Source organism: Leopardus geoffroyi, chromosome D3 (assembly GCF_018350155.1).
Source record: "Leopardus geoffroyi isolate Oge1 chromosome D3, O.geoffroyi_Oge1_pat1.0, whole genome shotgun sequence".
Lineage (NCBI taxonomy): Eukaryota > Metazoa > Chordata > Mammalia > Carnivora > Felidae > Leopardus > Leopardus geoffroyi.
The window spans coordinates 1,621,147-1,643,953 of record NC_059339.1 but is presented as its reverse complement, the minus strand read 5'-3'; the positions used below and the strand labels follow the sequence as shown (position 1 = coordinate 1,643,953).

Genomic DNA, 22,807 nt, shown 5'->3' with positions numbered 1-22,807 from the left:
TTCGCACGGCTCTTCTGCTTCTCGAAAGACAGCAAAGCCTCTCTCACGCTTTCCTGGGAGAGGAAGTGACATATGCACTAAACGGGCTTTTGGAAAAAAGCAGAAGGTAAAGGTATTTCTTTTTGGAAGGACAGTTGCACTTGGTTATGATGTACGCAAGCTCCCAGGTGGCCTCACGAATTTGTGCGAAAAGCCTCCCGGGAGCCGTTGGGGTCTGTGGTCTGTGACTCAGAGGAACCCGTGTCCCGAAGCAAACTCCAGGCTTTTCTGGGCATTTCTAAATCTGGCCGCAGGGTGGGGAAGGAAGGGCACCGCTGGGGCACACCACGCCGCCTGAGACGGGAGCTGCAGGGCGTGTGTGCGTGCGCACGGGTGAGGGTGTGTACATGTGCGTGCGTGTGGGCTGGTGCGTGTGTGTGTGTGCACGTGTGCGGGCGGGCGAGTGTGCGTGTGCGTGTGTGGGTGTGCAGGGGTCTCATCTCCCCAGCACCCCGTCCCTCAGGCCCTCCGCACTCAGGCCCCACGGTTACAGGACCCGTGCTTGGCGGCCACCCGCCAGATGCAGCTGCCTGAAGCCACTCGAGGGCTCTGGCCTGGCCGCCAGGGAGGACGCGGGTGGCTGTAGCGTGAGGACCTAACGACACGGCCGCACTGGGGCTAACACGCCTGCTCTCGGAGCTGTACTTGTGGTCCCGGTGGGCCTGTCAAGAGTGGCCGTGCGGGCGCTCAGACGTGTGGGCGGAGGTGGGCACGGTTCACCATCGGGAAGCCGGCCCCTTCGTCAGGTGGTCCCCGTGTGCGCATGTCACTTACCCGTGGGAGCACCTCCTGTTGTGTGGCTCTGCCCCCCCTCGCCGGGGTGTGGTCAGCAGGGACCCCGCTCTGGCTCCCAGTCAGCCAGCTCGGCCTGCGGCCAGTGCCTGCTCCGAGCCTCGGCCTCCCCGTCCGTGACGTGGGTTCCTCTCTCCGTGGAGCTGTGCTGGGGATCGCACCCAGCCCCGAGAACTGAGCCCCAAGCATCAGCCTAACTGAGGTGACAGTGACTTCCAAGGGAGTGTGAGGGTGCCCCGGGGTGACCAGGTGGCTGAGGAGCCTGGAGGCGTCCTGGGGGAGCAGGAGTGGGCTGTGTGCGGCCGGTGTCAGCACGGAGCCTCCCCGTGCTTCATTCTTTTGAGGGATGGCCCTGGGGGACCCTGGGGGACGCTGGGGGACCTGTCTCCCTATTGATGGCCCTCCCTGCACCCCCCAGGCCCCTGGCTCTCTCTCCCCTGCCCCTCCCACCCCTCTCCTGCCCCCTCCCACCCCTTCCCACCCTCCCCTGCTCCCTCCCACCCCTTCCCACCCTCCCCTGCTCCCTCCCATCCCTTCCCACCCTCCCCTGCTCCCTCCCATCTCCTGTCTGCTGGTCTCCCTCCTCAGCTCCCCACTCTGGTGGCCTTGCTGCCTCTCTGGGGCCAGCATGTTGCCTGCAGCCCCATCCCTCCCCCCAGGACCCCTGTCACGCAAGGAGGCCCCCGTGCTCACCCGGGATGTGTGGCAGCAGGCCCCAGAGGCGGGAAGGAACCCGAGGGAGAAGGACCATGCTGTGGAGGCAGCAGCTGGCTGGGTGCTGCCGGGAGCCGGCCCTTGTGCCAGCCAGGCCTGCAGTCCTGGCCACGGGCCTCGCTGGAGTCAGGCCCCTCCTGCCACATTTCATTCTCCTCCCTCCTCCCGCCAGACCCAGGTTGCTACCGTTAGAGGAAGGAATTGCTTCCTTTACCGGAGACGCCTCTGGAAGAGGCCTCTGCTCGGGTGCCGCATGGGGGCTGGAGCTGCCCCACAGAGGGAGGCCGACAGTGGCCTCGGGACCCTGTACTCCTCAGGCTAAGGCCGAGGGCGGTGGCCGGGAGCAGGGACTCAGGGTGACGAGCCAGGGGGAGCAGTGGCGCCCCTGTCCAGGAGGCTCTGACGTGAGGGACCCGGAGGCCAAGGGCTCGGTGCGGTCAGGCGGTCGGCTCCGGGCCGCCAGGCTGAGCTGAGGGCCGGAGCTGTGCTGCTGTGGTGGGGGAGCCCGGACACATCCACCGCTTCTTGTCAGAGGTGTCCTGACTCTGCACCGTCGGGGGAGCCGAGGCGGAGAGGGGCCGCCGGGGAGCCAGGGGCCCTGCAGGAGCCTGAGGCCTCTTCCTAGGCCTGTGACGGAGCGCCAGGACAGGAGGGCACGGATGCTTCGTGTCGTAAAGGTGAAACACGGGCCGGGAGGATGCCACGGTACAGAGAGCAGAGGGTGAGCACGAGGCTGGCCCCTCTCCCCGCGGGAGGCACGAGCATGTGGCCCTCTGTTCTTGCCGCGGAGGGGAGCTCGCTCTGCACACCTTGGAGGCTGTGCCTCGGTGTGCCGACCCGCCTCACGGGTCTTGACCGTGGCAGGATTGCCCCCGGTCTCTCCCGGCCTCCGTTGGTAGACGTTCAGGCGTCCACAGCCCTTGGCCTCTGCCGACGTTACTGACTGTTCGCGGGTGCGTCCCTACAGTGGGTCCCTGAATCCAGCTGTGTGCAGATGTATATCGGCATAGGTGTTCGAAGCTACCATTGGTGGGGCCCGCTCCAGCCCACCTCCTGCAGGGAGGGTCTGGTGGCTGCTGGGCTGGGTCCCCGTCTCCCCGGGCACACGCCTCCCCCGACAGAATGTACAGGCTTTGCAGCAATGTTGAAGCCCCCCCGCCTCCCCCCCTCCCCGCCACGTATAAAGCTGGTGATCACACAGTTTCTGTCAGTGTCTTGGGGGCCGGCAGCCTCCCAGCCCGACCGTCAGCCTCAGGGGCAGGGGTCCTTTAATGAGGTAGGTAGTTTGAGGAAAGCAAGTCACAAGTGCTTTTAAAGACACAGGAGCCCCCTTTCTGTGCACGGGGGCGGGGGTGTGTGTGGGGAGATGCCACCGGGTTCGCGCCCGTGGAATCCCCGATCCGGCCCCCGGCACTGCCCCTCAGCCAGCCAAGGAGCGCATTTCTGCTGTCCTCAGGGCTGTGGGCTTGAACCCGCAGCCTGGACTCTGCAGGGGATGCCGGCTGGCGTGCAGCCGGCACAGGTACAGCTGGCGAAGCCCCGGGACCGTCACCAAACACGGCCGCCCCTGGAGCCACGTGCTCGTACTGGGCCCAGGCTGAACGAAGGTGTGTGGCTCAGCGGGGGGCCAGAGGCTCCTGGGAGCTGGATTCCGGCAGCCTGGAGACAGGACGTCGGGGCAGAGCTGGGGCGGGCCGTGGAGGCGGAGGAAACCGCGCGGGTCAGGAGCCGTGAGGGGCCCCGGTGAGGGGCTGCTGGTTCCCCATTTGTCCTCTGCCCCGCTCGGCCTCGGTTCCCTTGACAACTGGCTTCCCCCCGGGTGCAGCCGAAGGGAGACGGGCACACTGTGGTCGGCCAGGTGCGCCCGGCCTCGCTGGGCCCCTTCCGCGGGCAGGTCTGCTGTGGCGTCCGCCAGGCTCTGCTCCTGTCCCCTCCTCCCCTTGACCTTCCTGCCCCCCGGCGTCGGGGCTGTGGCTGTCCTCCGGGGTGCCTCGCCGTCACTGCTCTGCTTTTCTAGGGTTCCCCACCCCCTTGGGACCCACGTCCCACGCCGAAGCCCGTCTGCCAAATCCCGGGAGGGCCCTGCTCTCCTGTCTGGACCCTCCCGATGGAGCAACCAGGTGGTGAGCCGGAGATGCAGGGCGAGGGAAGGAATGTGGGTCTCATCTGGGGCAGCGGCCAGGGCGGTGTCCTGCCTGGGGGAGACCTGACCGAGGGGGCCTGGATGCGGTGGGGGGCGGGGAGGAGCTGGAGGGAGGAGAAGGTGGAGGCTCTGGAAACTGAGAGAGGACGGGCTCGGGTTAGCAGGGGAACCGGCAGCACTGGGCGATGGGCGGCCTCTGAGGGCGGGGGAGGGGCCCCAGGGACCCTCAGATCGGAGGGGGGAGGGGGGGTGAGAGCTGCCACCCCTCACTGTGCTCTCCAGGCGCCTGTGCCGTGGCCCCGGTTTGTTTCCCTTGGGCCTCATCCAAGCTCGGAACGACCGACCTTAGTCATTCACTCGTGCCTTTGTCTGCTTCCCCGCTGCGTGTGAGCTCCGTGCTGGGCACACGGTGGTGCTTAACGCGTGCCTGTTGCACCCGGAGGCACAGGCCCACCGCCTCTCGCTAGCCGTGCCCTTTCCCCTGCTGCCCTCCCGCTGGGCTGCCATCAGGACTCCCTGTGCGCACCCAGCAGGCGCCCAGTAAGGGCTGGCGGTGGGTTGGGCAGGTGTGGGTGTGGGGCTAGGGCTGGACTCTGTTTATCAGAAGCTCCAGGCTGAGCAGGCCGGCAGAAAACAGGCGGGTTTTGGTGCGTGTGGCCGACGGGCCGCGGCACGCACACCGGAAGCTTCTGCGCTGCGCCGCGAGCCGGCCCACGCTAGAGCCCCGGAGCCCCCCCAGTCAGCAAGTGGAGGGGCACGTTCCTGCTGTGTCCACAAGATGCGTATGCAGGCTGATGTAGGTTAAGGAAGTCTTTCATGGGGGGCCGGTGAGGGGGGTGAGGCTTGAGACTTTCTCCCACCCCCAGCCTTCAGCAGACGCCTCTGGACACCAGTGTTCTCAGAGCTCTGGGTCGTGACACAGCAAGAGATCCATTAACGGGAGCTCACCAGCTCTCTGGCAGAAAGATCTAGGTGGCAGTGGGGCGGGGAAGAGCTGGGGCCCCGCGGTGTGGAGATTCGTGCGGACTTGGCTCGGGGCCAGAAGGGGGAGAGGGCGTCACAGAGCCAGGCACTGTGGTCGCCCTTCACTTGCTCATATTTCCGTGGTTGTTTAAATTCGTTTCCATGTGGCGGGTGCCACAGAGGTGGCCCTTAGTTCCTGCGAAGAGCTGAGATTCCGAACGTCCGTAAACTCTGGAATCTGATGCTCGTCCACATCTCCAGGCAGAGCTAGTTGTGATGGTGACAGTGACACTTTCTTTTCTTTTTTTTTTTTTTTGGAAGTTTATTTATTTTGAGAGAGACAGAGAAGAGGAGGGGCAGAGAAAGGGAGAGAGAGAGAATCCCAAGCAGGCTCCATGCTGTCAGCACAGACCCTGACGCAGGACTTGAACTCACGAACCGTGAGATCGTGACCTGAGCCGAGACGGAGTCAGACGCTTAACCGACTGAGCCACCCAGGTGCCCCTAATGGTGACAGTGAGACTTCAATTGCCTGTGACAGCAAGAAAGGGGACCTCCCCTGTTCAGTATTAGTGTTACGTATTCAGTTTTATTCCCAGCTTCTGGAAATTAGCACCTTCTCCTCTGTAAGGGCACGTCCAGAACCATCTCTGCAGGTGTCGGGAGTCGCCCCCCTCCCTGAGAGTTGGAAAAGTGACGAGGACCCGCAGGATTTCTCAGAAGACTTGCACTGCTCATATCCACCTGAAGTCTTTGTGGGGACAGAGAATGCGGTTTCCCTAACCGTGTCTGACACCGGAGACGTCACTCCACAGGGGATTTGCTAACAACATGTTGCAGGAACGAGAGTCTGAGGCCGTGTGGCACGGGCAGTTGGCTCTGCTCGCCCCCCTAGGGTGTCTGATGGATCGGAACAGCTCCGGCCTGCCCATCTGCTGGGAGCGGGGGGAGAAGTGTGGGGTCCAGATCCTGGGACGTGGCTGAGAATGTAGCTGCGGGAACACACTGGTCCCCACACGTTCTGCCCGCTTAGGGAACCCGCGTGGGTAAACAGGAGGTGACTAATGAGGGCTCGCCCCCTCCTGCATCTGGGGCTGCGGGTCCAGGCTTCTTCCCCACCTCCATTCCATCACGGCTCTAAAGTGTTTCGTAGCCCCTGGGGAGTCAGTTGACCAGCAGTGAGTCACAGATCTGGAAGAAGTAAAACCCATTAAGTTGTCCGTCTTCAGGCGCAGTCCCGCTGGCTCCCAAATTGCTCTGCACGATCCACTTACAGTCCCTGGAATTGGGGCCTCCTGGGCCTGCGGCCCTCCCGGCAGCCCTCTTACATCCCAGGACTTGCCTCCTTTTATTCCCGATTAGGTCCTGACGAGCGGAGGCCGAGGCCCCGCGGTGTCGAGGCTGAGGTTGGAGGCACCTTGATGTCTGGTGTCCAGCGTGGATGGACATCGGCGAGGGGGAGGGGGCTTCAGCTGGGTCTGTGATACAGAGCCAAATCCACCACAGGAAGCACAGCAGGACCTCCTGCAGGGACAGGCACTGGGAAGCTGGTCTCCCAGGAGCGACTTAGGGAGCACAGAGCGTTTTGGAGCCCAGAGGCAAGTGAGCCTGACCCGAGGCTCTGGCTCCTTGGGCCGAGGGAGCCACCATTCGGGGTCGTGTTGCTAGGTGTGCCGTGGCCTGCGTCACCCTCCTCCATGGCCCGTGGCACCATCCTCTGTGGCTTTGCATCCGATTTGTTTACCGTTCATTTACCAAGTTCGTTACGCACTACTTGGTATCAGGGGTAATAGCCACCCCCACACAGACTCGCAGAGGGCATGTCTCGTCTCCCTGGCACTGCTCTAAGCTCCGTAGCTGCATAAGTCCGTGGGGTCCTCAGCAAGCAGTCACACCCCACCTGGGTCATCCTCTGGGACTCTGTGGGCATTATGGCTCTGAGGTCAGGGGCTTCATCAGCCCTGGATGCTGCAGTGTAGACCAGGAGGCATGGGGTACAGCTCGGCAGTGGGGGCGGGACGGGTTGGGAGGGCAGGGGTTAGGCCTTGGCAGGGCAGAGGCTGGATGGGCAGAGGAATTGGAGGCATTGGTGGGGTGATTTGGGTGGAGTATTTCCAGAGAGACCCAAGGGCCGATGCCATGGGACTGGACGGACCTGTGTTGGTGGTGTTAACAGGGCATCTGGGGGAGATGCAGGACCTGGGGGTCACCAGCACGTGCGCGCTGGGACCAGCCCCTGGGGCCCTTTCCCATGGGAGCCCTGTCGTCGCAAGACCCGCCCTGACCCCTCTGCTCTGCCTCCCACGCAGCTCACACAAGGACAGCAGGTGGCGCTCTCGTCCATCTCTTACATCGGCTGCTCCCTGTCCGTGGTCTGCCTGGTGCTCACGCTGGTCACCTTCGCCATGCTCTCGTGAGTCATCCTCTGCTCTGCCCCCTCCGTGGGAGGTCTGCCGCCATCGTGTAAATGTCAGCGCTGCCTGCCCCACTTTGACTTCCCTCTGGCATTTGTGGTCATGAGGTGGCAAATGTCTGGTCATCGTGAATTACAGTTGGACGGCTGTTCCAGAGTTACTTTTCATTTTGAGATCCAGGGTGCAGGGAGGGGTTGGGGGTGCTAGAGAGGAGGGAGGAGGGAGGCAAGAGGGGCTATGGGATTGGAGGGCACCCTGCTCTCAGTGAAGCTCGGAAGTTCTGGGAGGGTCTCCAGCCCACAGGCTTTCTGGCCCTTGGACTCCTGAGAGCCAGAACTGAGGACCTCCTCCCCCAAGGTAGCAAAGCCGTGGCTCCGTAGGGGGCCCTGGTGTCAGCTGCTGGGGAGGCAGGAAGGCGCTTTCCCAGGAGGTCCCCACCCCTCCCAGCTGAAGCTGCCAGGGTAGAGCTCAGGGGGTCTGTGCAGCCCCCAAGGAGAGGGTGGCAGCTGAGTCCCTCGGTGGCCCTTTCTGAACTGGGACAGCAAGCTGAAATGAGCCCCGTTCGTGGGCAGACAATGGTGATGACACCCTGGCCGCTGCTCAGGGCCGTTGGCCTCACACACGAGGAGGGGGGAGGCCTCCTCCCTCTGGGGCTGCTTGGGAGCCTGTCTCCCCCACCTGCTCTGCAGGCGGGTGATGCTCCAGGGGTTCCTCGGGGAGCCCAGTGTCTCTCCTCGCCTGCCCTGGCTCCCTCAGGACACCTGCCCCTGGCCCGGCTGTGACCACGGCGTCCCCGGGCCGGCAGCTGCAGCATCAACATCATCAGCAGGGAGAGGCGCTCAGCTTCCCAGAGCGCTGGGAACACGAGGAGGCCGGGGCAGTGGCATCCAAGGCCAGCAGGAGGAGCCAGGGCCCGTGTTGAGCTGGGACATTCGTTCTTTGGTTCCGTAATCCCTCGGCTTTGCTCAAGAAGCCCGGTGCCCAGGAGCAGGAGCACATTCTCCCCGGCCAAGGGAGATGAGGTGGAGCTACTTTCCTGGCAGGAAGTCCTCCCCAGGGGCAGACCTGGCAGGTGTGGCTGGTGCAAATCTGAGCCTGGAGAGGGCTGGGTGTTTGAGAGCCGGAAGAGGGCACTGTGAGCGGGAGTAGGAGCAAGGAATGAACTGGGTCAGAGCAGGGGCCAGAAGGGGGGGCAGGGGCCAGGCTGTGCAGCCCCGAGGCCCGTGGAAGGAGCTGGCTGGTTTCTAAGAGCAATAGGGAGCCACTGAGGTTTCACAGTGGGGAGTGACCGCATCTAGGTGGGCTTCCTAAAGGCCTGTTTGGCAGCCCTCGGGGGAGTGATAGGGAGCAGCTGGGGCTGGGCCGGGCCGGGGCCTCACCCCTACATCTCTGCCCTCAGCTCAGTCAGCACCATCCGGAACCAGCGCTACCATATCCATGCCAACCTGTCCTTTGCTGTCCTCGTGGCCCAGATCCTTCTGCTCATCAGCTTCAGCTTCAAGCCTGGCACAGTGAGTAGGCCCCCTCAGTCCCTCCCTCATCCCTCTGATGTCACCCAGGCTGGCACCTTCTGCTGGTTTCTTCAACCCAGAACTCAGACTGCATCCCCCAGATAGAGCAGGGGCTTGTCCAGGAGAAGTGGAGAAGGCAGGCCTGGGCTGGGCTCTCTGCTCCCCATGGGCTCAGTACGGAATTTGAGCTTCTCCTCCCCCTAGGGCCCTCCTCCTCCCCCTAGGGTCCTCCTCCTCCCCCTAGGGCCCTGGCGGCGTGGGGGGCATGATGTGGAGAGCTGACGCAGACCAGCCCTCTAATCCTCGAGATAGGCCCAGGCTGTGCAGTCCTAACCTCCTGCTTAGAGATGTGAGAGCCGGTTACAGCAATTTGCCCATAATGACAGGTGGCAGGAGCTTTGCGGCAGACATAGAGTTACCGTGGGTGTCGGTCCCAGAGCGGCTGGTGGGTGGACGGTGCTCCCCTTGGGACGCAGAGACGCGAGCTGTGCATGCCTGATACTTGCCTCTGATGCGCATGTGGGGGCAGATTAGGGACCTCCAGCCGCGCCCCTGGAAACCAGGTGCCGAGCACATGATGCTGTCCTGGGAATGAGCTGATTGGGGAGCACTGTGAAAGCAGAGCTTGGAGCGCCCGACGTAATCATGCCCTTTCTGTCTTCAATTCTTTTACTTTTTTCTCCTTATTTTTATTATTTGAAGGTAGTATATAAATTTATATACTCCCTCCCATCATTCCGCCCCCTTCCCGACCTCTGTGGACACGGGCATGGGATTGGGGCGCCCCCGCTGCGGCCTAAGCCGGTCGGGGTTGCTGGTCCAGCTCGGGTACCTGCTCACAGCCGCCGGCCCACGTGGCTGACAAGCCCCAGGCTTGCGCGTCAGCTCCCGGATGGCTCCGCCCATTCCCCAGAGCCCACCCCATTGGCCGGTCTGCTCACGTGCCCGCCTCCAGCCAATCGTGCTGCGCACTCGTGTTTATGCTGATTGGCCGCACCTGATCGCCCGCCCTCTCCTGAACCAATCGCTGTGCGGGAGTCACCCGCCCCGACCCTAAAGCGGGGGAGCTAGAAAGGGAGCCAGGACCCCGCCCCGCTCTGCCTCACCGGGAAGTGAGGGCACGTGAGCAGCAGGTGTTCTGGAATTGGACGCAGGAACCACCAGAGAGATGTCCGCTTGTGTGTCTTCGCTCCCAGGTCCCCTGCCAGGTGCTGGCCGTGCTCCTGCACTACTTCTTCCTGAGTGCCTTTGCCTGGATGCTGGTGGAAGGGTTGCATCTCTACAGCATGGTGATCAAGGTCTTTGGCTCAGAGGACAGCAAGCATCTCTACTACTATGGGATAGGATGGGGTAGGTGGGGATGGAATGGGGCAGGTGGGGATAGGGGGCAGGTGTGTGGAGTACAGGGGGACGGGATGGGGAGGCGGGGATAGGAGGGGCAGGTGGGGATATGGGGCAGGTGGGGGAGGCGGGGATAGGAGGGGGAGGCAGGAGTAGGTTGGATGTGATTTCATCTTCACATGACACACCTCTAAGAAGCCAGGTGCTCTTAGACTTGAGCTTCCCCATGCTCTGTTCAAAAAAAAAAAAAAAAAAAATCCGTTCCCACAGAGCGTGCTTGGAGTTCTCTGTGCTAACGGCCTGTATCCCCTGCACCTGGGAACAGTTCCCGCAGCTCTGGAGCTAGGACAGGGACCGTGTCTCATTCCTCTTGGACTGGCACCCCAGCATTAGAGCGGGGCCCTGGGAGGGGGGACAGCCTCTAATGCCGGCCTGCCTCTCGTAGCATAGAGCCTCTGCCCTGCGAGTGCCCTGAGGGGAGGGCAGTCAGGGCCCGGTGTCCTCAGCCAGGCACAGCAGGGACATGCACACCGGACGTGGCGGCTGGATGGAGAAAGGGAGGTCTGGTCGCTGCTGTTCTTACCTGGAGTAGAGTTTCTGCAGGAGACACGCAGGCGGCCCACCCCTGTGACATAGCGTAGCTCTCGATGGGCCCGGGGACAGGGAGCAAGACTTAGTAGGTTTTCTTGAAGAAGGTTTTCCCAGTTTGTTGTATGCTCTTAGGAAAACACACAGAGTCGTTTGGTGGTTGTGGGATTTTTAGGCTACTTTTCACCAGGTAGGATTGTCTCCCCGAAGGGCAGGTCTGTGGAGCAGCTCATGGCTTCATTCTGGAAGCCCCCTCCCCACTGACTGGACTCAGTGAACTTCCTTGTTGCCCACCCCATCCCGAGGAGTCCCTGCTTCCTGCCGGAGTCTGCGTAGAGCGGGCTGTGTCACTGACACCTGGCATTGCATTTGCTAGAAATGTTCACCGACTATTAGGGACCTACTTGCTACTTTTCCTGGTTTTCTTCCCATGGATTTAGTTTTCACAGTCCTCGTTGTGCAAGGAGAAGATAAATATGTTTATTTTGTGCTGGGAGCTGCTTGATGGGATGTGTTTCGGGGGTGGTGGACGAACACTTTATACCCTCACGGCTTCCGCAGCCGCCTCCCAGCTGCTGGGGCCACGCAGGGAACTGGGCCGGGATGTCCCACTCCCCCTCTGTGAGCGCCCCCAGAGCCTGTGCCCACCCTGGGCTCTTATTCGGGCTGCAGGATTAGAGGAAAAAATAAATTATTTTTACCCGTATTTAAAAATTGAGAGATTTCATATAAATCATAGAGATCTTTGGAAAAGTGAGGTAATCTGGGAATCCCGAGTTTATAATCCTGTGTGACGGCATTGTCTGGGCCTGTGTCATTTCTCATACTGATGTAGTCCCTGCGGGTCCTTGAGCGAGCGGCCCCTGATGGAAGCTGTCTGCAGAGAGAGCCCTGGGCAGGGATCCCGCAGCCTGCGGCCTCTGTCTCCCGTCAGCTTTTCCCTCGCTGATTTCCTCAGGGCTTGCGAGCTGCAACTCTGGTTCTGATTGGGGTAGAGTTCGCTTTGGGCTGCAGTAAAGACAGTCTGCGGGCAGCGGGGCTCCCTCTGCCTTCAGTTCCTAATTAAGAAGGAGCCGGAGGCTGACCCGGGGCACGGGGACACCTTGCTGCAGGAGCGCCCCTCTGACAGAGGCTTCTTCCCACGGCGTCCGCCCTGGTCTTGAATCCCTGGGGACTGTGTTTCAAAGCCAAGTGGGGGGTGGCGCTGTCGAATCAAGAGCATACCTCGAGGTTCTGTTAGATGTCAGGCCCTTACAAGTTAGGACTTGTAAGGTGAGTGAACTGTAATCTGTCCCCCAAGCATCCCTGTGGGAGCAGGAGGAGATTATGATAACCGTGTGCAAGTTTACTTATCTGTGCAGCAGACGTACTTCTGAGTACAGAGAAGTGACAGACGTGCAGCTTGCTTTCTTTTTCTCTGTTACAACTTAATGTCTTTGGTGAGTTCCTGCTCATCTGGGGCACACACTTAATCGTAGTTAATTCTGGGCCCCACTTGCCCTTGGTTGATCTGGAGCTCCAGGAGCTGGCGCGGCGCTGAGGTGCAGGTACACGGCCAGGGCAGGACAGGTGCAGGACCGCAGGTGCACGGGCCGGGTCGCCAAGCAGCGCCCAGCTCTCCTTGCCAGAAAGCCGCATGCCTTTACCTCCCGTTTCCGCTCTGTATCCCTAGCGGCCACGACAGTGGGAGGGGCAGTGCCCGTGGCAGTCCCGGGGGGTGGAGGGGTCACTGCCTAGAGCTGGTGCTGGTTGCTGGGAGAGAAAAGCGGACGTGGAGGGGCACCACACCGAAAACTAACTTCTCGGTCCAGAGAGGCGCATGTCACTTCTATCCACAACCCGTGGCCCAAAATGAACCTGGTGGCCCCAACGGCCTTGGGGCGACGTGTGCAAAACCTCCACACGCCCAGAGAAGCATCCAGAAGTCCGTGGCAGATGGCACTGGGGACCCAGGCAGAAAGGCAGACCACTTGTCTCCTGGCTTCCTCTGCCTTTCTTTGTGAGACCTTCTCCCTCAGCTCTTTGCTTGTCCTGGCTGGTAGCTCCCTCCACCCCTCCCTGGGGAATCAGGGGGCCCGCTGAAGGTCACCTCTGAAGGTCGCCACATTCCAAAGAGGGTGCGTCTACAACTCCGTGAGGTAAACATCCACGCGGCAGGGCCGGAGGAACCCCGGATTGTCCGCAGAAGCCTGTCATGACCCTGCACGGTTACCGGGATTCGGGTTTTTGGTGATGGCGACAGCAGAAGGGGAGCCAGAGTGGCTTCATAACAGCACACGGACTATAGGGATTGGCCTTACATGTGGCCGCATCACATGGGGTCCTCACGACAGCCTGGTGACCCGGGTGCTCTTATGTGCCTTTCCACAATGAGACCGTGGAGGCTCCGCGAGGGTCAGGCACTTCCTTGAGGCCACACAGTGGGTCTGGGGTGGCCCTGGGAACAGAGCCAGGCATCCCGTGGCCCCAGAGCCCAAGATTTGCCTGCTGGCTGTCTCCTTACCCTCGTTCTCTCGCCTCTGAACACAACACATTCAGCCAGGTGCTGGCCTCCTGCCGTGTGCCTCAGAGACCGCAGAGAGTGGGGGACCCTCTTCTCGGACAGACCCTCTGTCACTGCCCCAGGGGGCGGCCCCTGCCGGACGGAGGGGGACGTGGGAAGAAACGGCGAGGGAGCCGCCAGCATCGCCTTTGGGATCAAAGGAATCGTGTGTGCAGAAAATGCACCTGTCACTCATCCATTTCACTTCAGGCAGCAAGGGGATGCCAACCACTGCCGTGGGTCGGGACTGGGGGCGGGAGGGCGCGGGCCGTGGCTCAGAGTGAAGGCCTTGGTCACCCACTCTGAAAATACCTCTCCAGAAGCACCTGCGGTCCTTGCCGCACCTTCCGGAACCCGCCGGGATGGGGCCCTGTGCCCGCTTGCTGTCCTGTGGACCCAGAGAAAAGACGCCGGCACCCGCCCTTCCTCAGCAAGGTGGGGCGCCGGGTGGCTGGTGGTGCCTCGGGTCAATGCCTCCTCGCCATCTCGGGTGCCACATGATCTTCCCACACCAGAGGAGCCAGGCGGCGAGGATGCCCTGTGTCGTGTGTGGACACCGAGGCCCCAGGGAAAACAGCCCCTGGTGCGCCGTCTCCTGTCACGTGGTCCTGGGGCCGCCCAGGTGGGAACCGCAACCCACGGCACCAGGGCCCAGCTCGCCCGTGGAGCACGCAGGTGTGACGGAGTGCTACGGTGAGGGCTCCTCTGTGGGCCGGGTGGCTCTCCCGGACGTTGTGGAACACATCTGAACTGCTTAGACATCAGAACAGTGGCTCAGAGCTAGGACAGACCTGCAGGAACTCCCATTCTGGGCCGCTGTTCAAGACTGAAATCAGAAGGGCAGGGAAGCCGCCGCTGTGAGCACCCGCAGAGCTGGGGCACACTTCCCTCTCCTTCCTCTGGGGCCCCGGAGGCTCAGCGCAGGCAGGTGGGTCCCCGTGTGTGGTCACCACCGCCAGCCTCCATTCTGGGAACGGGCAAGACACAGCCCTTCTTGTCAGCAGCCCTCCCTGTCTGGCGCCCTGGGAAAGCCGGCCAGCGGGTGGGTGGATCCTTCGCCGCCCTTGCCCTTGGCCCACCCTTCAGGGCAGGGGTGGGGCTGCCGTGCGGGTGTCTGTCGACAGGGGCCCCGGGATGTGCCGCTCTTCTGGCAGCCAGAGCCGGTCCTTTTCAGAGACAGGCTTGGATTCGTAAGGGACGTGATTCAGAGTTCACGTGCACGTGTGTGTGCACCTGAGTGTGAGTTAGCCCTCGGCTTAGACTGAGGCTCCCGGAGGCCGGGGCAGCACCGTTTCCGAGCACGTAGCTCTCGCTCCTTACGTGCACCGGGCGTAGACGAATGAGGGACTGGCCGAATAAAGGAGGCCGAAACATTTCCTGCGCTCGTTTTCCACAGGTTTTCCTCTCGTCATTTGCATCATTTCCATATCGTTTGCCATGAACAGTTATGGAACAAATAACAAGTAAGTGACGGGGTGGGGGGTGGCTCCTGGCGTGTGACAGGGCTTTCACAGGAAAGGCCCCTGTGTGAGGCCCCAGGCCGTGGCTCTGTACGGGGCTGGCCTCCCCAGGCCCTGAAGTAAGGGCGACCCCAGCTGCGCCCCCTGCATTGTCCTCCCCACCACCCCCCCAGCAGAGGCTCGATGGCGGGGCGGGGCTCACCGGCTTTCCTGAGAGGACAGGGACGCATAGAGCTCTGCAAGGACATGTGGGGAGGTGCTCTGTTTGCAGTCGCCCCTGTCCCGTCCTGGGCGGCCATGCACCTTGCAGGGGGCCGCTCAGGCTTGCTGTGCATTTCGCAGAAATGCTGCCTCCGCACAGCAGGTGTGAACGAGCACTCACAGGGGCCGTGTCCTGTCTCAGGGAACCCCTGTGTCCCGTAACGGGGGCAGAGGCTCCTGGGAGTGGGCGTGGGTCACCTGATCCCTCTGGGCCTCAGTTTTCTCATCTGGGTGTGGGAGTCATCGTGGCTCCTCCTGTGAGGGTGTCAGGGGATGCACACCGGGGGTTTGGTGTGCTGGGGGCCCCCCGTGCCACTCAATGAGCGGGATGGAGGGAGTGAACGAGGCCGCCTGCGGGGACATCCACCCCGGGTGGGGTGAGGACCGTGCCGTGCACCTGCCTGACCCTGGCCAGTGGGCAGGGCCCCCAGGGCTGTCCCCAGATCTGGGAGTGGCCTCTCCCGGGGAACCCCAGGCTCTTGGCCATCCCGATGCTCCGGAAAGAAACGAAGTTACGGGGAGGCTATTACTTGCCTGAGTTCCTGGAGTCCCACCTTGGAAGCCTGGAGGGATCCCCCATCCTGGAACTGGACGCTGCATCCCACATGAGGCTTCTCTAGAAATGCAAGCACTTGCTAGGATCCCCGGGGACCTTTTCTCTCAGGGGCGCTGCAGGGAGGTGTGACCTACCCTTAGCTAGGAGCAGAGGGGAATGGTCAGGACCGTGTCACCTCATGACTCCTCAACGCTCTGATCCCTTGCAGAAGGCACAAATTAGGTCAGTATTTGAAATGCTCTCAGCCCTTGCTGAAGGTCAGTTTGTTTATTTTTCATAGCAAAGTTAAAACTTACTTTGGTTTTTGGCCGGACTCTGCAGAGGTGGTGATTTTTCCTACTGAGAGGCCCGTAAAAGCCGCCTTTTCCCTGAGGTGGTCTGCACACCTGGAGCGTTCCCCCGAGAATGAGAGGCACGAGGTCATCGTGGGTAGCACGCAGAGACATCAGCTGGGGTTAACTGTTACTCTGGCTGCTCAGATTGACCCCTGAGCGGAAAAAACGTCCTGCCTTAGCAGCTGCCCCCGGTGCAGGTGCCCGGCGCCCCGGGGCACAGGAACAGTGGTGTGGAGGTAACGCTCTGCTTCCGTCCACAGCTGCTGGCTCTCCATCACGAGCGGCGCCGTCTGGGCCTTCGTGGCCCCTGCCCTGTCCATCATTGTGGTAAGTCCCGCCGCTGGGTGTGAGGGCCCCCGTCTGCAACCTGTCGCAGCCCCCGGGCGTGTAGCCCGGGACCCCTGTCCCCAGACGGCTGGCCGGGAGGCGCAGGTGCGCGCAGCCTGCCAGGGTCGGTGTGCACCGCGGGGTCTTTCCCTGAGGGTTCTCGCCCACGCCCTGTCCTCGCGGCCCCAGCAGGGACCTTAGTGTGCGCCTCGGGAGCGCGGGATCATGGGGGACAGAGAACGCGACCCGAGGGGCCGGTGATGTCGCAGGCAGGCGCGCTGGCCGCTCTGCCTGGCCCGGGCTCAAGGGAGGCTGCCGCACGCACGGGTGCTCTCGCCTCCGGCCAGGTGGCTCCATCCTCAGGCGGGATGCCCTGAGGTCCTGGGACGTCACGGAATTACAGAAACAGCTTTTGTGTTTCTTGCTATCGTTCTTCCTACATTTCCCACAAAAGTCTCTGGCACTTCTGATGCATCTGGCTTGGAATGTTGCAGATCATGGGCCCCTCACTGTGCCTGGGGAGGGAGTTCTCTAACTGGCCAGTCCCCACAGGGGCTAGAAGATAGAGTATTCTGATTGGCCAGTCCCCACCGGGGCTAGAGGAGTAGAGTGCTCTGATTGGCAGGCCTGGGTCACCTCTCTAACCCTGGGGGTGGAGCTGGGTTTCAACCTTCCCCGGAAGCACGCAGACTCCGGGTGGGGGAGGAAGTGCCCCGAGAAAGTCCGGGTGCGGTTCCCAGAGGAGGGGCAGCGCACGCGTGGGACGGGACCGTGGCAGTGTCACGGGGTTCCCTTCAGTGTGGGGATGTCCCGGGTGCCCCTGCGGCCCCATCTGGTCGGGGCCCCGCTTCTTCCCGACTGGGGGACGCCAGGGGTGGCGTTGGCCACTCTTGGCTAAGTCCCCGTGGTTCCTCAAAGGAGGGTTCCGGAGTGCCCTCGCACGTGGTTTCCCACAAAGTTAGGGTTAGTAGTAGCGGTGCAGGCGGACGGAGCGTCTTTCCCTTCAGGTGTCACCAGGCTTTTACGTCACGTCTCTCTTGCCCCTGAAGTAGCTGTCTGACAGATGCCACTTCCTGCTTCGTGGAGGGCAAGCCAGGGTACTGGCGTGGGTGGGGTGAGCGGCGTGACAAGTCCTGGCCCCAGAGGGCATCGGTGTTGGTGGGTGTCGTCATCATCATCGTCCTCCTCCCTCTTCCCCTTGGTCCTCCCCTCCTCCCTCCTCTCCTTGGTCCTCCCCTCTTCCCCTTGGTCCTCCCCCTCTCCTCCCTCTGCCCTCCCCTCCTCCCCTTGTTTCTTCTGTCTTTCCCCATGGTCCACCTCTCCTCCCTCCTCCTACCTTGTTCCTCCCCTCCTCCCTCCTCCCCTTGGTTCTCCCCTCCTCCCCTTGGTTCTCCCCTCCTCCCTCCTACCTTGTTCCTCCCCTCCTCCATCCTCCCCTTGGTCCTCCCCCTCTCCTCCCTCTGCCCTCCCCTCCTCCCCTTGTTTCTTCTCTCTCTCTTCTCCCCATGGTCCTCCCCTCGCCCTCTTTCTCCTCTTCCTCTTTTTCCTGCCCTCCCCCTTCTCCCCAGAGACACAAAGCAGGTTGAACCCCCATAAGTAGAAAAGGCTCAGCCATGGGCAGTGCATGGGGTCAGGTGCCCAGTGACGTCAGCGGGAGCCTGCTGCTCGCTCCGGGGTCCGTTGCCTTGGCGCTGGCTGCACCTGAGGCAGGCTTTCCCTGGCGGAGACAGGCAGAGTCAGCTCCTCGCGCGTCCCGCAGGTCTGTGATGGGGCGGAGGGGGGAGAAGCTGTTCCCAGTGGTCCCAGGAAGTCCCGGGACACGCTCTGATTGGCTGCTAGGGGTCACGTGTCTGTCCCAGAGCCAGTCACTGAGGAGGCGGATGATCGGCCAGGCCAGTGTCACGTGACCGCTCGGGGGGGGGGCAGAGCTGGGGGTTCCCCAGAAAGCCATGGGGGGGGGGGCTGTGCTCTGGCACCCTGGCCACTACCTGGGTGTGTATCTGGTGCGAGGCCTGCTTGGGGACGGGCGTCTCCGTCTCTGCCGCCCCATCTGGGTGTCGGCCCACGGGGGCAGGGCACTGATGTCAGGAAGGGGTGGTCCGCGGGGGCCTCCCCACATCCTTGCTGCCCACCCCGCGCTAACCCAGTGTGTCATCTCCACGGCCCCACGTGGGACCCCAGATGCACACTCCACACGCCCCCAGGGCCGAGAACCTGGGACACGTTTTCCCCACGCACCTTCGCCCCAGGGCCCCAGGCTGTGTGCTGACTCACACTTGTACTCTCCCCACTGGGACCCTAGGACACTCTGCAGAGCACCGCCACCCAGGACCCCAGGACATGCTCTCTGTGTGCACCCCCCACAGGGACCCCAGGACATGCTCTCCACGGGCACCCCTTCTGCTGGGCCCCCAGGATGTGTTCTCCACACACCCCAGGGTGGTCACGAGGCCGTGGTGCTGCCTGTGAGCTGCTGCCTTTGAAGGGTGTGGAGTCCTGCCTTGGTTGGTGGGGGGGATGCCTCCCGGACTCCTGTCCCTCATTGTCCTCGTTCATTGCTTCCCCATCTGTCATCCCAGCCGACCGTCTGAGGACAGGTCATCCCTGCGGGCAGTCAGCGGGGCCTGCTCCCCCCTGCACCCCTGCACGGGGCAGGGGTCCCCTGAATCCCCCGCCCCTCTCCCCAGCGGCTCCTCTTAAAGCTCGGCTGGCCTCGTCCCGGGCTCCTGGGCACCAACGAGGCCGTGGGCCCCGTTGGGTGATTGGACGTGAACGTGAGGGAAGAGGCCGGCGAACGTTCTGCAGACGCCGCTCGGAAGCGGGGCCGCGCCTTCTCGGAGGAGGCTTTCCAGAGGGACGAGATGAGGGATGCCATTGTGGCGTCACTGACGTCCGGGGTGAGAGGGACAGCCGGCCCCACACACGAGCTGTGTCCTTGCGCAGGATCAGTTTGGCTGTGTCTCCTGCCAGGTGACACGTGCTTGGGGTCAGCCCGGCGATGGGGGTGATTTCCTTCCCTTGTGCAGCCCTGAGAGTCTCCGAGGTCCTCCCTGGCCACGGGGCCTGAGCCTCTGTGCTAGAGGAGAGGCAGCGGAGGCCCCGGCTGTGGCCTGCGTGCTGAGCTGTGTGGGCCCAGCAGGGCTCTGCAGGGAGGGCTGGGTGACAGGGCAGTGGGGGCCCCTCCCGAGGTGATGCCCCTGCGGCCCTGGCCGCTTCCCGGGGGCTGGCCTGGACCCGGCTCCTGCTCTCTGGCCGTGGGCAGATCTGGCCTGTGGGGTCAGGGGCTCAGAGGGTGGGAGGGGAGTGAGGCCAGGTGTTCACCCGCAGTCTCCTTTTTTAAAAATGTTTATTTTTGGGGCGCCTGGGTGGCGCAGTCGGTTAAGCGTCCGACTTCAGCCAGGTCACGATCTCGCGGTCCGTGAGTTCGAGCCCCGCGTCGGGCTCTGGGCTGATGGCTCAGAGCCTGGAGCCTGTTTCCGATTCTGTGTCTCCCTCTCTCTCTGCCCCTCCCACGTTCATGCTCTGTTTCTCTCTCTGTCCCAAAAATAAATAAAACGTTGAAAAAAAAAAAATTAAAAAAAAAAAATGTTTATTTTTAAGAGAGAGAACAAGTGTGAGCAGGGGAGGGGCAGAGAGAGGGGGACAGAGGATCCGAAGCAGGCTGTGCGCTCACAGCAGAGTCACACGCGGGGCTCAAACTCGTGCACCGTGAAATCACGACCTGACCTGAAGTTGGACACTCGACCGACAGAGCCCACCGGGCACCCTGCCCTCAGGCTCCTTGTGCAGCACTGTGGGCCGCCAGGGCTGCCCCATCCTCCACAGGCCATGTCCTGGCCACAGCCCCTGGCCACGGCCTCGTCCACAGCCCCGGCCCCGGTGCTCCCTGGGTCACTCCGCAAGTGCAGAGACCCAGCGGTCTCTGCTCCTTGGGTGCTGACCCCCATGTGAACGCCCATCCCCATCCCCTCGGCCCTTCTGTGTCCAGGAGGGGTGGTCCTCCCCGTGGGTGCCTGTCCCCACCACTGCTCTGCAGCTCCGCCCACCAGCCCACAAATCTGTCCCGTGGAAGTTGTCGGAACGGAGGTACCAGGCACGTGCTGGCTGCCGTCTCCCCAGAATCCTCCAGGCACATGCCTAGGCTGGCCTTTCCCCAGGGGAACGACAAGGGTGTGGGGGGCGCAGGGTCAGGGAGACCACGTGGGAAGATGTTGCTGAGACCCCAGCATGTAGGGGTGAAGACCCTGCCTCAGGCGGGGCCTGGGAAGAAGAGAGGGGTAGGTTTGAGGCCCATTCTGGGGAGTCCGGGACGACAAGGAGGCGGACACATTGTTCCGGTGCCGAGCGTGGGGCTGACGGAGACGACGAAGGCTAATGTTCTTCACAGGGCTTGCGGGGACAGGCTCTGAGGGGCGAGCGCGCCCACAGAAACGCCCTGTGTGGCCCACCCCTTGAGTTGGCCTGACGGTTTCGTTGTTGTCGTACTTAAATTTGAATTCAGGGCTCCCATCAAACGGCTGGGTCCGTGGTGAGACCAGAGTAACCCAGTAACATCGCCCCCGATCGGTGCTCTGGGGCCGACAGCGAACCCACTCGTGGGCAGGGCGAGCGGGACCCTGGTGCAGCTCCCCCTCCTGCCAGCTCAGAGCCCCGTCCCGGTGATCCCTGGCCCCCACAGCCCGGCCGCTGCCCTGGGAGGCTGAGCCACCATCTGGGGACGGACCGTGGGCAGAAGACCTTCCTCGGGGGAGAGGAGCTCAGAGGAGCCGACCCGGCACAGAACCCAGCAGGGCGGGGTGTGCGTGTCCAGGGCGGATCTCACACCTGTTCTATACAGGAAGTCTCCTTCCAGGAGGGGCCGAGAGGTCAGGAAGGGACGGGGTTGGGGATCGGAGCGCCCCTCCTTTCATTAACAGGGAGCTCAGAGGTGGCCCATGTTCCCCTGTAAACTGATTTTATTTTAGCTGCAGGAGGTGATGTGTCCATGTGTGATGGAGCCTTCAAATCCAGGGGCTGTCCCCTGTTTCCGATGCTATCCCTTGTCCCGGGGGCTGTCCCCTAACCCTAGGGCTGTCCCCGGGGGCTGTCCCTTGTCCCCAGGGCTGTGTGAGGCTCGGCTGCGGTCACTTTACCAGAGTAAGTCACTTTAGGGGATTACAGGGGCTTCAGTCGGATCCTGTGTTCTCTCTCTCTCGCTCTCTGGGGTCCGGGAGGACAATTCACCTGCTCAACGCAAAGGTAGAAACAGGCTCAAAACAGACTCCAGGCCCCTTGGTAACTGAGCCCCCCTGGTCAGAGCATGGACATGGTGGGGGGGGGGGGGGGTTTGAAGGAACGTTAATGACAAGGGCGAAGAAGGAAGTAGCTGCACGTGTGAGCACCACGTGCCCTGTTCTGTGTCCTCACTGACCTCCACCCTGCAGACCTGAAGGCCCAGGCGGAAGTGGTTCCCCCCCTCCCAGATGTTTCCGGCTGATCTGAGTTTTAACGTGACTTTGGTCAGTGACAGCTGGGGGCCCGGAGGAGCGCCCACCACGGCATGGGGTCCAGTACCGGGTGCCAGCATCCCAGGTCCCCAGGCTGGCTGGAGCCACCGTTACCATTCCTGAGGGGGTGTTAGCTTCTGGCCCCGTCCAGTCCTCCCTCTGGATGTCAGCCATAAACCCTCGGGGGCAGCAGTCCTCAAACTTGTCACATGATGGAATTATTGGTTCCCACCTGAGCCCCACCTTTTGGCTTTACTGGACCTGGCCCTTTCCCAGCTCACAGGCGATCCCACTGGGGAGGCGGCTTGAGGACCGCGGTGCTCTGGGGGGACACAGGAGAACCCTGGGGCCAGGCGGGAGGAGGCGCGAGCTGAGAAGGGGTTCGGTGATTTCATAGCCAAGCGCAGGGGTCCACTGACCGTGGCCAGTGTGGCCCACTGTCCACTCTTACGGACTGTTTTGTGGGTACGCAGCCACTGCCGCGTACTTACAAGCGTCTGTGGTGGTTTTTGTGCTACAGCAGCCGAGTTGTGTACAGGGACCGTCTGGCCCACAAAGCTGAACATCCTGTTTGGCCCGTCACAGAAAAAGCACGTGGACGGACTTAGGGCCAGGGGCTGCAGCGGGGGGTCCTGCCCACTCTGTCGGGCCTCACACTGGCCTGGCTCTTGGGGGTGCCTCTTATCCCCTCAGAGGACCCCTGCTTGTGTGCCGGGAGTCATGTCCCCATTTTCTCAGATGCCGTCCGCCTCACTTCCCGACCCTGCCCGTGTGGGGCGTGCAGTGCTCTCACACCCTCACGTGAGTACGTGCTCGGGAAAGAGGTCTGGCTGGGGCCGGGCGCCGGTCTGGGGAGGATGGTCCGTGCCGTTCTGGTGACGTTGGCCCCAGCGGGACTTTGGGGGACAGTGAAGGGTCACCGGGGCCTGCCGGGCCTCGAGCTGGGGAGGAAAGGGCAGAAGTGAGCCCCTTGCAGTAAGAGCCCGCCGGGTCACTGCACAAACGTCCTGATGAGGAAGCGACGCGGATGCCACTCCCTGAATGACTCCAGTTAGGTTCTGTGCAGGCTCACAGGGTCAGCAGGCTTTGCAGAAGCTGTCGACCCCCAACGGCAGGGACCCCCAGGGGTGACAGGGTCACCTTTGCCTGCATCCCCCAGGGGCTTCTTCAGTGCAGGCTCCATGGGGCAAGGGCCTCCAGTTTTGGGGAGAATCTCGGGAGTTCTGGGACCTCCTCCTCTGAGAAGCCAGGGTGGGCCTGTCTACATAGAGGCGCAGATATAGAGGGCGACAGCGACAGTCACAGATGCCCAGACGCAGAGGTCCACAGGGACAA

General features: G+C 62.5%; 1 protein-coding gene across 4 annotated transcripts in view; it reads left to right on the top strand.

Annotated features, from left to right (window-relative positions):
- ADGRD1 (adhesion G protein-coupled receptor D1) overlaps nt 1-22,807 on the top strand; it is a 126,510-nt gene that overhangs the window by 93,100 nt on the left and 10,603 nt on the right. For all 4 annotated transcript variants that reach the window (XM_045459387.1, XM_045459388.1, XM_045459385.1 and 1 more), the window contains 5 exons: nt 6,961-7,064; nt 8,465-8,576; nt 9,773-9,926; nt 14,444-14,510; nt 15,920-15,986. In XM_045459387.1, the coding sequence (XP_045315343.1) occupies nt 6,961-7,064; nt 8,465-8,576; nt 9,773-9,926; nt 14,444-14,510; nt 15,920-15,986 (504 nt within the window). The remainder of the gene's footprint in view (nt 1-6,960; nt 7,065-8,464; nt 8,577-9,772; nt 9,927-14,443; nt 14,511-15,919; nt 15,987-22,807) is intronic.